The 17,296-nt window shown below is 35.8% G+C and overlaps 1 protein-coding gene across 1 annotated transcript in view; it reads left to right on the forward strand.

Moving 5' to 3' along the window:
• Nucleotides 1-9,344, forward strand: part of FAM107B (family with sequence similarity 107 member B) — a 35,762-nt gene extending 26,418 nt beyond the window's left edge. Inside the window, exons 2-4 of the mRNA XM_072401756.1 lie at nucleotides 2,183-2,366; nucleotides 3,619-3,769; nucleotides 4,663-9,344. Coding sequence (XP_072257857.1) covers nucleotides 2,239-2,366; nucleotides 3,619-3,769; nucleotides 4,663-4,779 — 396 coding nt within the window. The 5' untranslated portion in view covers nucleotides 2,183-2,238 and the 3' untranslated portion in view covers nucleotides 4,780-9,344. The remainder of the gene's footprint in view (nucleotides 1-2,182; nucleotides 2,367-3,618; nucleotides 3,770-4,662) is intronic.
• The last annotated feature ends 7,952 nt before the right edge of the window (nucleotides 9,345-17,296 follow it).

Below are 17,296 nucleotides of genomic sequence, written 5' to 3' on the forward strand. Positions count from 1 at the left end.
AGCTGCTGTCAGTACTCATAGGTCTTGTCAGTGTAAGTCACAAATTCCTTTCTTTAGGGGTGTCCAGCATTTGGTCAGTTTATATTGACAGCTGTTGTCACTAAAGATAATGATGGGTTGATTCAAACTTCTGTTGGCTTCTGTGTTGATCCAACTATAGAACTTTACTAAATGTGTTGGTAATTATGTGCATCACAGTTTTGTGTAGAATATTTAAAAATATAAATACAAGAACAATGAAAAGTAAATTATATCATCAGTACCTAATTGGCAAAAATGTAATGTGTGCAAGTAAGTCCACTTTTTATAAATTTGTCCAATATTGTGCCAATGCAGACTAAGAAAAATGTTACAAAGCAATCAGGGCATTTTTTTTACATTTTGAAATAAGGAAATTGAAGGATTTGAGATACTTTGTTACAAATTCAACTTGAATAAAAGAAAAAAAAAACATGATTGTTAATTTTTGTCTTCAGTGATCATTTTTTTAATTTATTTTTTTCATATTCTATTATGTATCCGTTTAAAAAATGATCAGCTGTTTACAGTATCATGATTGAACCATATTTCCCTGATTACAGCTCAAACTATGTATTTCCTGTATTGCAGCAAAGGGTTTTGTCAATAAATATCTAAAATATATTTATTTAATGAGAGCTTGTTTTTCCTGGGTATGCGCTTCATCTTTTGTTTAGAGCATTTTCTCTTCCTGTTTCTATAATTACAAACATCTGGTTCTTGAATATGCTTGATTGAGTTTTATTCCTGCAGGCTTTGCAACAAACTGTCATGTCTGTTATTTGGGTATAGAGTTACAATGTGTTTCCGAGCCTAATGTATTGGGAACTTGGACAATTTAGGATTCCCATCTCCAAAGTCATTAATGATTATCTGATTCTTAGGAGAATGCTTTTTTAAAGGAAATATAAATGTGAATCTACTTTAAGAAAATTGTGAAGACAGACAATAAAAAATACCAGGTTCTAACTCTAAAATAAACCGTATGACCTTCCAGATTGAATTAATATTCTCCAAACTGAATATTATCAGTAAAACACTGCAGCTGTTCTAAAGTTGGAAAGTTTATTCAGTTTATCCTAAATCTGGTATAACCAGGGCTGTGGAGTCAGAGCAATTATTGTGTACCTGGAAGTGGAGTCAGAAAAACGTACTAACTCGACAACCCTCCCGGGTATAACACATGGCCACCAGATCCAGCAGACCTTTCACAGTATTTTTGTCACATGAACAACCTGCCACATTGTGAAATGCAGAGAATGAATTCTGGAACACCATCATTGGCTCCCTGTACATTTGAATTTGGGGCCATTCCTAAATAAAGATTCATGGTGCATATTTAGGTTTTAATGGACAGGGCAACCAGCTGTACAATACGAATGCCAAGCCAAGTAAATATACATGTTTATTGTTTCTGAATTCCTATGTATTTTTTATTTTTATGTGCAAGAACTAATTTTATATTATTATTGGTTGTCCCAGCTACTTTGTGAACTATTAGGAGCAGGAGGTGTTTGTAGTATTGTTCAGGAGAGTAATCACAAAATATAGTGGGCAAATTTGCAAATCATTGGCAGTTCAGTTTAGTATTTTACCTGTGTGTGTAGCTCTTTGTAACTTTTTCTTAAAAGTTTTGCAATGCAATGTGCTCTTAGTAAGTTAAAACCAGCAAACAGGACAGATAATTTATTTAAGAACACAGAAAACCTAACAGGTTGTATATTTTGTTATATAATCACATGGGATAATGTATTTTTCTTCATTCACAATCTAACATGTATTAGCACTGCAGCACACAATGCAACAATTGATATTTGTTCTAACTGCTGCTCTATTTCCTAATACTGTAAAACCTCACTGGATGCTTTGGACCATCTCATGAGTATTGTGATTCTGAATATCGAGGGAGGAGACATTAGACCAGAATTTTTACCTTTTGGCTATTTTGTAATAGACAGGAACATTAAACAAATGTATTGTACTGCTAGTGTTTGCCTTTTTTTTAACTTTATATTTAAGATATACTTTTAATCTTTTGGTATATCCAGTTGTACAAAACTTACTCAGCAAACATACTGTTTTAGGAAGTGAGCTTAAGCTTCCGAAAGCCATTTATCAGGTGTTTATAATGTTACTTTAATGAGAATTATTTTCTTTCCCACAGCTAATTCTCCCTCTGATTCTGTGTTTGGGGAAACCTTTTCGATTGTGAGCAGCATCATGGCTGAACCAGACTATATCGAGTCCGACAATCCAGAACTAATAAAGCCCCACAAGCTGGTCAATCCAGTGAAAACCTCCAGAAACCATCAAGATCTTCATCGAGAATTATTAATGAACCAAAAAAGGTGAGATTTTGGTGTATCTAGTGATACTATAGCTAATCCACTCTGGTAAAAAACTGAAAACAAGCCATACAATAAAGTTTTCCTGATCTGTGTTAATAACGTTTATATATTTCTTTCTAATTAGTCATTCTTTTGGTTTTGTGTTCACGGAGTTTATTTGCCGACCTCACCTTCATCTGACCCTACCTGTGCTAACCAGCTGTCACTTGTAAGGTGAATGCAGTGTCACGCAAGGTGTAATGTACACATTACACTAGTTTGCTGACTGATGGACAGTTTTACTGGTAAATGCCAGCAAGTTTTGTTTTGAATGTTTTGTATATAACACAGCCTGGTCACAGCCCTTTGTTGTAGGGAATTCCTTTAAGGCGGAATTAAACCTAAAAATAAAATTGATGTCTAGTGATATCCCTTCTGCAATAAAATAAACTTTCCTGCCTGTTCGCAATTTTTTAAATAAACTTACTGGAATTTTCACCCAGTCCTTTTCAGGGATTAGAATCTTAGGCCATCTTTACTGGCTAAACTGGAAAGATGTTATTCAGCACGTTACATGAGTATATTAATTTAGGCAAGGGGCAACCCTGGCAATGTACAGTGAGCTGCGCATTTATGGCTCAGTGTACAGTATGAAAAAGATTGCAAACAGGCAGGTTAGGTTTTGTTGTAGAAGAGACATAGCCTGTTCATGCCTGTGTTTAGTTTTTTATTTTTTAAGTATAGTTTTTTTAATAGCTGTTCTACTGCATTAAATGTTCTATGAGGAAAACTGAAAAGTTGCAGAAAGGCATATTGTACACCCATGCAACAGTTTAATTTATTCTCTGATTCCACCAAAAATTGAAAAAATGTATTAGCCAAAGCTTTAGCACTTACTGGTAGTACTGAGGCTTGTCTGCCCCTTCTTGCCTTCCTTATATATTACTATTGGCCAATGAGATTTCTCAGTAATGTGCAAGTATGAATGCAAAAGTGTAAGTATTGGCACTACCTAGAAGTTTGGGAGTTTAGCCCAATCTGCCCAGTCCAGTATAAAGGCAAAGCAATGGGTTCTGAAAGCTACTCCAGTCATGCTTGTATAAATAGATCACTATTGATTGGGGTACCAACAGCGCAATAAAGGACATTGTAAGATGTTCAAATAGTGAAGATGTATTACTACCAATTTACATAACACAGGACTGCTTGTAGCTTTTATATTAATAACTGTTAAAACATTTGTTGATTGATCTTGTGATGTTGTTCTTTGTAGAGGCCTTTCCCCCCAGAACAAACCCGAATTACAAAAAGTCATGGAAAAGAGGAAAAGGGATCAAGTTATCAAACAACAGAAAGAAGAAGCTGAACAAAAAAAGACAGACTTTGAGATAGAGCTTCAGAAAAGACATCAAAGACTTGAGGAAGTGAGTGAATTATTGTGTTAGTGGAGCTTTATAAAACTGGAAGTTTTTTTTTTTTCTTTGGCTAAAAAAATAATGTAACTACTACCGCATTTTGTTAATTCATTTGCATGCATAGTGCTGTGTACAGTTTCCACCCATTCCTGCTTTCTTTAGAATGTTGCATATCGAGCCAGGTGTTGATTTTCTATCATTCATTTTATCCCCATTTGAGCTTCCTTTTCAAAACACTTGCAATTTCTAGGAATGGGTTATCAGCTGCTTTTTTTTTCCCTTCAAGGCTAAACCCATCATCTGCCATGCCACTGCCCAGTAAGAAACATGCTCCAACAAAGTGCTTTCATTAGATAGTGAAATGGCAATTGGGGAGCTTCAACTTTTGAAGTTTGTAATATCACTCTTCAGCAAATGTAAAACTACATTCAAAAAGCGCACAGATCAGGGTATGTCTGCTTATGTTTTATTAAAGGCATATACACTTCTATAAGTAATAATGAAATCAACATGCACTCTGTTTCTATAATATAATTGTTGATCACCCCCGTACCAGACTGTAAGAGGATGTTTAGGCTTATGCCAATAATACTGATCAGTTCTTTTTTGAAGTGTCTTGCTTGAATCTACTTGCCTTAGATCAAGATTAGAAACTAACTGGCTTTCTAAAATACTGGAGATTTTTTTTAGTCTTGACTCATCCCAGCCATTGGTTTCCCGAGTGATTGTAAGTTATCCAGACATAGATGATACAGAGCACACCAATTATTTCCCTCTCATTCTCTACTATGCTTTACTCTTGGGAAGTAGATTTTGTGTTGATGCATGGTGATTGATTTCACTAAACATAATGTTTTGTTACCCAAGTTCTCCTTAGCTAATCATTTGTCTTTGTCAAACAGATGGAAATGGAAAAACATAGGATTGGGGAAGAACAGGAAAACAAGCCTGAGTTTCTGAAAGTCAAAGGCAACCTCAGAAGAATGAATCAGGAAATATCTAGTGCCAACAATTCATAGACACCAGCATGTAAAGGGCATTATTTCTTGTAGAAAGATATTTTTACTGGACTGGAGATGAACATTTTGTTGGAGATTTGCCTTAATGGACAATTTCAGGTTGAATTTTCACCATAGATGCAATTAAGGCCTAATATAACAGGCATCTTGCAAGAGCAGAGATAAGACTGTTAAATTACAGGATCTGGAATCAGAGCTGTCTGCTGACTAAGTGGCCTTTCTGTTTTGTTTTGTTTTTTAATATTGGGTTGACACATATTTTGGTTATGTGATGCATTGATGACATGCAGGTTTTGTGCAACCTCTTTGTTTTTAAGCTATTTTGCAGGGTAATATGATATTAGACTGGATTAAAATGGTTGCTTTTTTATTTTATGTACATTGGGAAGATACAAGAGAATTCTCTGAGAACCCTTCCCTGTCCTTTCTGAAGTGCTGGAATTTAGGATTTAGGTAGTTTTGCTACACTGGTTTCATGCTGTAGGAGTAAGCGTGATGTACAAATAACCGTTACATAGGACTAGTAATACAGTATGCCTGAACTGCAAATATAGTTGCCCAGCAAGGTACATCTCAATTAAAAGCCAGTATGTGGAGAAGATTACCTTGAGCAACTGAAGGGCATCTATATATGTTTTGATTAAATTTCAGTTACTTTCGCCCTTGAAGTCCTTGCTGGATACATTTTTCTTTCTTCATAGAACTTGTGGGATAGTGAGACTGTATTACTTCACATAAAGCTGATTTCATGAACTCTTTATAAAGCTTTTGGTCCTCCAGGATTTGTTTTCAGCATGGCAGGCTTTTGATCATTCTTGATACTTATTTGTATTTGTTCTAGTTCTGTTGTATTAAGAATATGCCTTTATTCTATTAATATAACCAAATAATTCTTTCACCTAAAACTGTGAATTGAACGCCATTTAGTTTACTGATAAAAGTGGTGACATTAGTAAGTTGCCATTTTTGTTTATGCTTTTCAGGTATAAAGACAACCAGAAGTCATAACAATCTTTTTTTTTATTATTATTATTCTGTGCTTGAATACAAATCAAAGTCTTACAGACAATTGACCAGATCAATGGAAATCATATCTGTGGCAAACATGGCCAAGCTCAGTATTTTCATAATGTTTCCTTACCATATGCTTTCACACAACCACTTGTTCAATGCTTTATCTGCTCTGCTCCATAACCAACAAAAGGTATTTTTTTACTATTAAGTGACCAATTTTCATATGTGAGCAGCTTTAAACATCCACCCTCTCCATGGACTAATATTTCTGTAATGGTGATCCATTAGCAACTATGGTTCCTGTCTGATAAAGAGATCTAAGAAGTGCTGAATTCTGGGGTAACCAATCAGAAATCAGTCTGCTGAACTCCAGCCAATACAAGTGACAGATTTTGATTGCATTCCACTTGAACAACACTTGTACAAGACTAATATTTTACAGGTATGGTGTAATGTCCATAAGGGTCTCATTTATCAAGCTTAATCCTAATTTAGAACTGGGTGTACTGCTTTGTTGAATTATTCATATTTCTCCTGTAGAGAGAAAAGTCAGTTATACAGTTGGAATCTGAATTGTGGCATCCTAGAGACAATAGATATTTCAGAAATATTGGTAAATTAGGTTTGGGCTTGTTTCAGGAATATGGTCCTACGAAATTGCAGTCTCCATTTTTCTTTATACAGTAAATGCACTGCCCCTGGACTAGCACAGTAGTTCACATTTAATGCATAAAGGAACTCTGTAAGACTTTAGTCACCAGCATTCCTATAAGCAAAGATAGTTTTTGACCAGTATTTCTAGTAAAACAGGAAAGGATAGTTTTATAAGGCTGCCTAAACATTGAGTATGTGCAAAACTGCAGTGATCAGAACAAATAGGCATTTGAAGACTGATCCATTTTAAGGGCCAAAACAGATTTCTCTGAAGAGCTTTGTTACATTACATGCATTAGCTCTTTTAAGTAACATTTATTAGGAATGGTATCATAATCCCATCTATTGCTGCACTTCATTAAATATGCTTAATGGGTGTTTTCTTGGTCTTCTAATGTCTTGCCAGCCTTTTCACTAGAATAGGCATGTTGACGCACAAAAATGCAAAGCACCAAGACTTCAAGATCTTAGCTGTTCCTAACTGGTCACTGCACTTTGCTTATTGCTCTTTCCTTTGCTGTGTGCTTGAGTTGTAAAAACTATGGGGAGGGGGGAGAAATGTTCTTTGAGAGACATTGAAAGACCCCATATACACAAGTTTAATAAATGTCTTCAAATAATTTTGGAGAAATCCAATATTTTTGCTAATGTTACCAAGGTATTAAAAGGTCTTACTCGATTAGGAATGTGTTAACTTATCCTTGTAAACTTGAACATTCTCAGCTAAGCTTCTTGCAATTTGTGAAAAGATCAATAAAATCTAAAATTCTTTAAACTGGCACCAAACTCCACATTTTCCATGTGCCATATTTGTCCACATACATGTACTCATTTATCTTTGTTTATGTTTCGGGTTAGTACTTCCTGTAACTTTCTGTGCCATCTTCATGTCTATAGCAAAGAAGTCATTGAAACCAATTTTTGAAGAACTTCTGAAAATATAATCAATTTCTCATTGTTCCAGAAAGTTAATTTTGTTGTCATGCTTTTAAATTGGCTTAATATAGTATGCCTGTTTGTGTGTCAAATATATTTATAATTGCTAGGTAATTTCTGAAGTTAAAGGGCAGTATCTGACTTTTTATATTTTGATTTGTTGTATTGTACAGTTTTCATTAAAGTTTAGTTCTGCTACAGAGTAATCTTAGTTACCCTATGTATTAACACTTTATCAAATGACAGAAAAGTGAAATACCAGTCACTTAATTCTACACAAATCTTCTCTGTGAACTTCTTCATCCAGTGAGGTATCCATGTTAAGGAATCCCAGTTTGGTGGCACTGGGGAAGGTTAGTCTAAGAAACATGTTCGCACTGGTGTTTCTTGCAGCAATCACAGCTGGTTGTTCTCATTTATACTAATAAATTATTAATACTGCAGGATACCCTAAAGAATTCTGTCTGTCTAGTATGAAGTATGGCACAAAGTCTGATGCCTAACCTGTGTTTAAAATTGTAAAAATCCCGGAGATCTTACAAAAAGGCAAATAATGGGTGATATAGCCATATAATTATATTGCATTTATGTTGGCTATCTGCTAACAAATAGCTGATCACCTATTAGGGACTGTCCATTATTTGAAGCAGAAATAAAAATATGGTTGCTGCCCTCATTGTAATTTTGAAGGTGAATGTTCCAAGACTTTCACTCTCACCTTGGCATTCGTGGACATGGAATAAATTTGTCCGTATCAGGTCAGTAACTTTCCGAGGGTAAAGATGGCATTGGGATATGAGCCTTCCAATTCTAGGAAACATGGCAGCTCCAATATTTATATTTTGACAGATTGTGAATTAACTGATGTGCCCATACACAGTATAGTATGGGCACATCAGTTAATTCACAGTGGACAAACTGTAACTTCCCGATTTTTATTAACCAAGTCAATGTGTACAACTACATAAAAAAAAAAAAATTACTAATAGAAAAAATCACCGAGCCTACCTATATCATTGTGTCGTGCTCATTCCTAGGTTCTTGTCTTAAATTATACTTCATGCCTTTGCAGTGAATGAGCCTGTGCTGAAAGATAGATGTACAATGCCATTTCTGAGATCCTGATTACACGTGTTCCCTGACTTTCATACTAATACAATTGCTTTGATTTTTTTTTTTTTTTTTGTGTCACTGACCCAGAAAAATTTTTCATTATAGGTATTTTTTACCCAGCATATATATCAGCATAAGGGCATCAGTCAGCCATCTAGCATATTAAACGGCCAGCAATACTGGCATCCTACTTATTTCGCAGATATCCTCTAATTAAATACTGCCCAAGAGCAATGCTTGAAGATACACAAATGCTTCATAAATCCTTCAAGGTCACATGTTTTTTTACTTTAAATATACCCAGGACTTTCAAAGGGAAACCTAATAAAAAAGGTAAAACGTGTTTCCGCTGCACTTGGCTTGAAGCTTTTATTCCCAGCAAAACAAGGATATTATTTTAAATTCTTTTAACAAAGTTTTCTTTCTTCTGTTATTAACAATTCTTTGACATTTGAGGAGTTTGGTAATAAAGCGTACCAATTTGAATTATTAGAAAAAGCAGAACAGCTTCTGATTGTTACATTCCTTTAGGAAAATGTATACACACATTTGTGGGACTCCCACCAAGCAGGTCAATTAGGAATATTTTTTATTCATAGACATGAGCAAATATGTACTATTTTGTCTTTTCTGTTTGAATGTTTGCCTTGTCCTTTGATAGCAATCTATTTTTTCATTGCATTCTAAGAAAATGTTCGTTAAAGTTTATATAAAGGGAGCCTATTTTGTTTTTATGATTATACAGTTTTGTATTTGCTGTTATGTATAATTTTACTGTGTTTTGAAATGAGGGTCGAAATACTTAAACCAAAATTTGTGCTTAATAAATCTGTATGCTAAGCTATGCACATTATGTCTGCAGTTGTGTGTTTTATAAATATTTAGAAATATTGGACCATGAAGTTTTTCATCTAAAGATTCTTTAAACATTTTAAGTACTACAATGTGCTTTTTGCGCACTAACTGGCTACATAAAGTTAAACGATGACCCTGTTTGGAAGAACCAACAAAGTAAATCTGCACTGCAAATATTGTTAACAACACAGTAGGACAATTTACAGGTCTTTTAACTTCTACCAGCACGCAGATAATAGTCACCTGGTCACCTGAGATAAAGGGCTATGCTGGTCTTGGACAAAAATCTGACTTGTACAGATCCTGTTGATCAGTCAATCATCCTATGGCAGGTTGATGGGCAATCAATTGGGAACAGTGGTTTTCTTGTACAGAGGAGAGTACAGAGATTTGCCACTAGCCTTTCCTTTCCCTTCTTTATGGAACAGAACAGCATTATGTGTACTCTGCTCGTTTGTTAACCTGTCACTGCAAACATTCATGAAAGATAGTTTCCAGCAACAATCCCCTAACGGCCATTGGACAACTGTATTTAGAATCAATACAACAGTCAATAAACCAATCTGGTCCTTCAGCTTAGAAGCTGAAACTCTTCCAACCTCCACTCCTCCCTAATCAGAACTTTTATTTCTCTGTCATTACTTATTGGGGTTCATTTACTAGAGGAATAGAGACATTTCAAAATGATCATTCACTGAGCTTAGTAAATGAAGTAAAGCTGTGCTTTTTTTCCCCATAAACTAATCGCGCTAGCAAATATTCTGCTTTTTACCTCCTGCATGTTTGGGTATTCACAGTAAAAAAAAAAATTCACCTTGTGTATTAACATCACTTTTCAAACCAAATATATATGTTAGTAAGCAAACAACTCTTCACCTTAGTAAATCAACCCATTTTAGCTGGTTTATAACTAGACAAGTATATGGAGTTGATTCACTAAATAAACAGAGCATGGTAAATTTAAAGATACTTCACTGAGGTAAAGCAAAGTAATTTTGTAAAGGATACTCAATCGTGTTCAAGGAAAAAATGATAGGATGCTTGGAGTCAACACAACTTCATATCAGATAAGGTAAGAGAAAATTAATATATTTACTGAATAAGAGGTATTTTTTTCTGATTTCCAATCACACGCAAGGAAATACTGTTTACACACTGTATAATTACTGTTCACACTTACATACAACCTAGTTATAATAAAACATTACAAACTGGAGTCAGCTGGGATTCCATAATGACTTATATATATGTATATATTATGATTGATATGACTTACAGTTTAAGTGGTGGTTAGCAGTAACTTAATGGTTCGAAACCTGCTAACCACAACAGGTGCAAGTTGCAGACATCCTCTGTGATGCTCAACACTTGTGTCTGGAACCCTCCTCCCCTTCCATGCTCAGTCAGAACCTGAACTGCCTGGATTTCCGGCTTCTGTTTGGGGAGGCTGGTATAGAATATTCTCTACCAGATATTGTATTCCTCATTTTCCAGTTGCAGGGGATGTAGGCAAAGCTTCCCAGAAGTCATTGCAGCCATTCGCTTCCATCCATGAAACACAGACTCTCTTTCTGACAAAGAGGTCATCCCTGTTGATTTTACCATAATTCCATGGACTTTCTAGTGGCTTACCTGTGGGAAGGTGTGTTGGAGGTTTTTGAAGGATGAAAGGATGGTGGTGGGTTAGGCCTGGTTTGTCCCACGAGTCCCTGCATGGAGTTGGCAGACATATAAGTGGAGGTTTGGTGGGGTGAGTGGCAGGGACGTACTTTCAGGAACCTGCATGTAACTTCGAGCTGGTAGTTGTGTTCAATAATTATCCGAAAACTAGTCTTCTATCCCCCTACTTCCTATGTATGTACCTAACTAATCTCTCTTTTATCTGGTATTTTGGATCATAACAATTATTTAATGAACAGACCAATAGGGAAGACATTGGATAAAATCAAGTAATGCAGGTATACTTATAGGTAGACTAATGAATATCATTCTGCAAAAGATTATGTGCTTTATTATGAAGCATAATTATCCATTGTTTATAATTGGGCAACATCATGCTCTGTTTGGTTGCTATAAATATAAATGTGAGAGCAACTTGATTGTGTATGGACACTACAGTTAAAGCGTATATAATGAGGATAATAAGTGGGATAATTGATGTCTTGGTTAAGTTGGTGCTAATATACAATGTATACCTAATAGAAAAGAAAGAATATAACTTGATAATCTCTGGCTTTTAAAAACAGTTATAATTTGATCTACAATATGTTTATATAGCCGTGAGAAAACTAAGGATCCTCATACAATTTTGGATAAAGTGACCTTGGTAATTCTATAACAAGCCCAGCTGATGTATGGTTCTCTTTTGATGAAGTGTGTCCTTCCTTCTCCCCTCTCTGTCCTCTATTTTGTGTTTGCTGTCTCCTTGATAGAATACCATGTACGAACTTATGCTGATGCATGTAAGTTATGGACTCACTTGTTTTTTGATAAAAGTATTCATTCAATAATATAATTTATTTTACCTTGTAAAAGTTTTTTTTTTTTTTTTTTGTGACCTAGAATGCTTACCTCCTCTCTCCTGATGAAGCAGACTTTGTTCTGTGAAACGCATCGGAAATAAAGAAACTACATATAAGTATAACTGTAATTTGTCCTAGAAGGTCAAATTTAATCTTGTATGTATGTATGTAATGAGGGGTTTATGTTACTTATTTGCACAACAGAGGTCTTTTAAGTTACTTGTTTTTTAAATGAATGTATTTTAAGAACGTCTTGAACTAAAACTTTATTGTTTTGAACAGTTGTATGAAAATGAGCAGCATTTATGACATATCTCAAAAAGTCCCTAAATAAATTTGGAAAACTCGGTTTTCTCTAAAAGTTCTAATCCCACACCAGACATCACTGCTTGTTAATTTCTAAGGAAGGCTTCTGGGCCTGACAGGACCCCTTATGAATTCTTTGGTGGAGAGCTTGGCTCAGATAGCTACATTTTCATGTACTGAAGGACATCACGCTGCTCTTGTAGGACGTCCAAACAACCAAAGTGTCATTCTTCCCCCTGCTGTCCAGGAACACTGGGGCAATTTTCTTTTTACTTTTTAATAATGCTAAACATTCTCTCTATCCACTGAGGCTGTCCCATTTTTTTTTGTCTGATGCCACAGCATTTTTCTCACCTATTGAACATCAACACCTTATCATAAACTATATTATATCTAACACTGTTGACCTCAGGATATATTTTCTGCCATTGACTAGCAATGTAAGGGGCAGTATGTTACTTTGACAACTGCGTTTTGTATGGTATTTTGTATGTTATATAGGTCAAACGTTTGAGCTCTATATTCTGTGTTGTATATTACATATTCCTGTCCTCACCATTTTGAAAGCTTTACTGTCTGTTACATACTACTGACCAAGTCGGAAGATATACTTTGACCAATGCTTTAAAAGTCTAGAATAATACATTATTTGTGGAAATATGTTTATTTGGGTGTATACTGGACAGTATATGAAATACCCTCTGCACCAGGAATCGAATTAAGCACATATTATATATGTTTATATATTAGGTACTTTTAAAATCTTGACAAATATGTAATTGTATATAATGGAACGAGAACAGGAAAGAAGGACAATGAAGGATGAAACAGCAAGATATTCACCTGATGGTAAGAAATGCAAAATATACTGCCACTGCCAGTGTAAAATGTACTCCCATGTCTAAATTGCAACATTGAAAAAGTAAAGCTCTTTTAATAGGACCCAGTACAGAAGTACCCCTTGCCACCCTCCATTGATGGAGGCCCTGTTTCCATGGCGGAAAATGCATATCATAACACAAGGATATCTTCAGAGTAGGGATGATCAAATGTTGTTAAACCCTTAAGCAGCAAATGTTCAAGAAAATTGCAAATCCCCTGTCACCAAACGTGCTGGGTGGTCAGGGGGACTTGTAAGAAAAGCAATGGCAAAGCAAGTAGTTTTTCTATAAATCTAAGTTTAAATATAGTTAGAAAAGTGAATTGTGTGACCTCAGTAATACTATGTTCAATGTATGGCCATACATTTTTGTTAACTTTGTCGGAATTTTCATAAAACATGCAAAGAGGGAAAAAGACCTATTGTTATATTTGGTATTTAGTTTATAACAGTGGAGACCTGCGTGTGTCTAATCTATATTCCAAATATTTTTTAAATAATGTTTGTGGTTTGATCTGAACCTTATTATCACATTTGCTTCCAGAAGCAGTGGGCAGAAATTAGATAAGAACAATGCTGCCATCTAGTGAAAATAAAATATAATGACATCTGTATTTTTTTATCTTGATTTAAACCAGGGGTCGGCAAACTTTTTGGACTACTAGGCCATTTCAGGAAGTCAAGAAGGCACACTAGGCCAGAAGAAACAAGGTGTCCAAGGAAAGGATTTTTATTTAAAAAAAACAGTACGATCAATGGGAAACATGATTTTGCATGTTCTTAAAGACAGATACAATATCGGGTTCTAATGATGAGGAGTTCAGCAACAGAATGTCATTAAGGTAATTGTCAGTGAGCTGAGAGCGCAGCTTGTTGTTACAAAACGTCATCTTGGAGAACAGCTGCTCGCACGAAAAAGTGCTGCGATCACACGCTTGGCACGGGCTAACAACTTTGGAAACTGAGCATGTGGCAGCTGACTGTAGAAGTCAATGAAAGTCTCTGTACGTGTGCGTGTGCTTGGCATCAAAATGCCCCTTGAGATTTAACCCCTTGAAAGTGCTGTTGGTGTTGTTGCACACTAAACAAGGCTTTGTTGTCGCATTGGACAAAGAATAATTCTTCCGTCCATTGGGGGTTCAAGACCCGACGTTAGAGGACAACCTTCCAAGGACTGGTAGCTGCGCGTTAGGCATAGTAATTGGGGTTACTGTGCAGGAACTCGATGATATTGATGATATCGCGTGAACTCGGGATAACACGTCAATTCAATTAGGCTGGATCCAACAATAAATTACTAGGGGGGCGTTAGGCCAGACTGGAATACTAGCTAGACCTGGCTGACCTCTGATTTAAACCTATTGTCTTACGAAGAAAACTTGTTATAAGAGAAATAGAAGTTGTACTTTAGGTATTTTATACTTTATGAATGAGCTTTAAGAGGGTGGATGAAAAAAAGTTTCATGTGTACCCACATGAAAATACATCTTAAAGGCCAAGCCCTGAGTTACATTCTGGTAAAGTGTTATGGGATAATTTGAAATTGGCAGTTCAATCAGGAAAACCCACAAAGATCTTCAACTGAAGAAATCCTCTGAAATTGCTTTGGTTCAACACATGCAAAAACTAACTGTTAATCTCATCTGATAGCGTCCAGTGCTTTCTCCTGGTTCCTAACTCTCTGAACTACAAAACATATTAATGCTATGGAGATAAGAAGAGGAGTGTCATGTAGTTCTAAAATCCTGCCCCAGGATGACAACGGTATTCTTCTATAAATAAAGTACACTAAGTGCCATCGCACAATGAAGCATGCAGTTATGTTACAGTACAGCTGTCCATATGCCCTAGTTGGCTCCAGCTACAAGCCCTAGGTGTGGTACTAACAGTGTCAACAGGTGAAAATAAAGGAAAACGTTTCCGGAAAAAGAACACAATTTTAGCCAAAACATCTATAGACTGATAAACTGGAATATTTTAAATGGGGTTTGGATAGGCTTTAAGGTAGAATCTAAATATTGAAATATACAAGGTACAGTTGTGTATCATTGATGCTAAAGGGTACATGCTAAATACATGGTGATATTAACTAAGGATATGAAATCTTTTCTACAGGGACCATCTCATTTTTTTCCTTATTGCTAAGTTTTTTTTTTTGTATTCTTCTGCCATACTGTGATGACTTACAGTTTAATTTGGATCATAATAAAAGTTAGTGAAATCTGTTTTGTCTGATCATAAATGTTTTCTTTAAAGAATGGTACACATCTTACAAATTCTGCCAGAGTATGTAATATTATGAGCAAATCAGAGGGATTTGCGAAAAATGGCTCAAGTGGTTAATAACAGCTCATCAAATATAAATTGGCAGAGAAAATATCTTGCATAATTTTAAAGCAGTAATGAGCAAAATATTTTTCTCAAATCAGAACTTCAGAAAAATAGACTGGTTCCCTCTAAAGTGGGGTTTGCCAAAAGTACCAATCAATTCCAATGTCAAAAAGTTCTAGCAGGACCTTTCCCAAGTAGAAAGCCTAAGGCTTTCAGCATCACTAAATGATACAGAGATCTATAGGGTTTATAGATTTATAGCACTGCACCTCATTACAAGATTGGCCACATACATCAATCTTAAATGACACCTTGGGAGCAGTAAAGGAATGCATCCCCAACTTATTTGCAATGCAGAGAACCAAAATACATGGCCACTCACTAGCAAGTATTGTTGTGCTGTGCATTGGAAAAAATAGCACATGCCCAATTTTAGGTCCAATTTCAGCCACAAGTATCCAGAGGGGTACAAAAATATAAACAAGAGCTGTCTCCTAAACTGTGCTACCCTAGGCAAAAGTGTTGTTCTGGTACATATGGTCATTAGATTTGCTTTGATGCACCTGGTATTACTATTTCCCTTGTGTGTCAATAATCTTACCTGCAATTTATACAAACACATATTGGTATTCATGAAGCCTAAAATGTGCAGTACAATTCACATTCTGTATTAAGTTCTGAAAATGAGATGGAAACAATCAAAGTACCATTCCCATATGTTTGATGGATTAGGCTCTATTCTCATTTAATTTAATATTTGAAACTGATATTACCAAGTAAAGGATTGAATACAACCTTATGTTTTTTAGCATTTGGTAACTTTTTTGTGGTTAGCCCTTTTGTGCATGCATTTATCTATAGACTATTATATCTGTGCTCTTTTATGTATTTGTGAAGCTATTCCGTAGAGAAGAAACATTTCTAGCCATGAACAATAAGTTATGCAAATACATAAGCTTGTTTTTCTTCTTTACTTTAACTGACTGCTCTTTTTTAATACTTTTATACTATAAGCTTTTTGAGTAGAATTGCTCATTTTATCTGTTTCCCAAAAGATATGAATCCTAAGTCTGTGTGGGTTGAGCAGGCTCAAGGGGGAAAGTTTGATGCTTATAGATCCTTGCAGTAATTAGACTGCTACATGCAAGACAGAATTTGCAGTCAATGCTGGGGACCTAATCTGTCCTTTTACAGCTATGTTTCAAAGTTTGCCATACTTGATACGAGCTGAATAATGCCAGTTCTACTAACACACACACATTTATTTCTATGTAGAGGGTCTAGCACAGGGGTCTGCAACCCACGTCTCTTCAGCCTCCTTGTTGTGGCTCCCTTCGGCCTAGACAAAAGAAAAAAAAAAGAATAACAGGTATTTACCGCGGCCGGCGGGGTAAATTAGGGACACCCCTTCTTCTTCGTATGCATTGCAGAAGAGAGGGATTTCCCTTCAGGGCGTCCCTGGTGGGGGGGGAGAGCTATCGGCACGGGACTCGAGAGAGTCCCTCGCTGATAGGAGTCCCGTGTTCCTGGGCGCTTACCCAAAAACTAACATTGAGGCGCATCACAGCACCATGTAGGACACGGGACTAGATGCATTTCAGGGCAGCTGCTCATTGAGTGAAGATGCATGGCTCTTTAACAGACAACCAGGAGCTCATGATGGGAACAAATATTTTAAAAGCAAGTTTTCAATATCATAATGCATTAATTGTTTTTTATAAATGTCTTTAGGTATAGGAATTTGATCATGCACCTCAATTTAATTACTTATTATCTGAATTTTATAATAAATCCTGTGGGATCGCCCATAGCAAGGGGGGGTTTGAGTGACTTCACTGGACAGGTATAGTAGACAGGAACAAGGCACAGCAATGAGCAGTTCAGTTTGGGTTTATTTACTAAGCCT

This window comes from Pyxicephalus adspersus, chromosome 2 (assembly GCF_032062135.1).
Source record: "Pyxicephalus adspersus chromosome 2, UCB_Pads_2.0, whole genome shotgun sequence".
In the NCBI taxonomy this organism is placed as follows: Eukaryota; Metazoa; Chordata; class Amphibia; order Anura; family Pyxicephalidae; genus Pyxicephalus; species Pyxicephalus adspersus.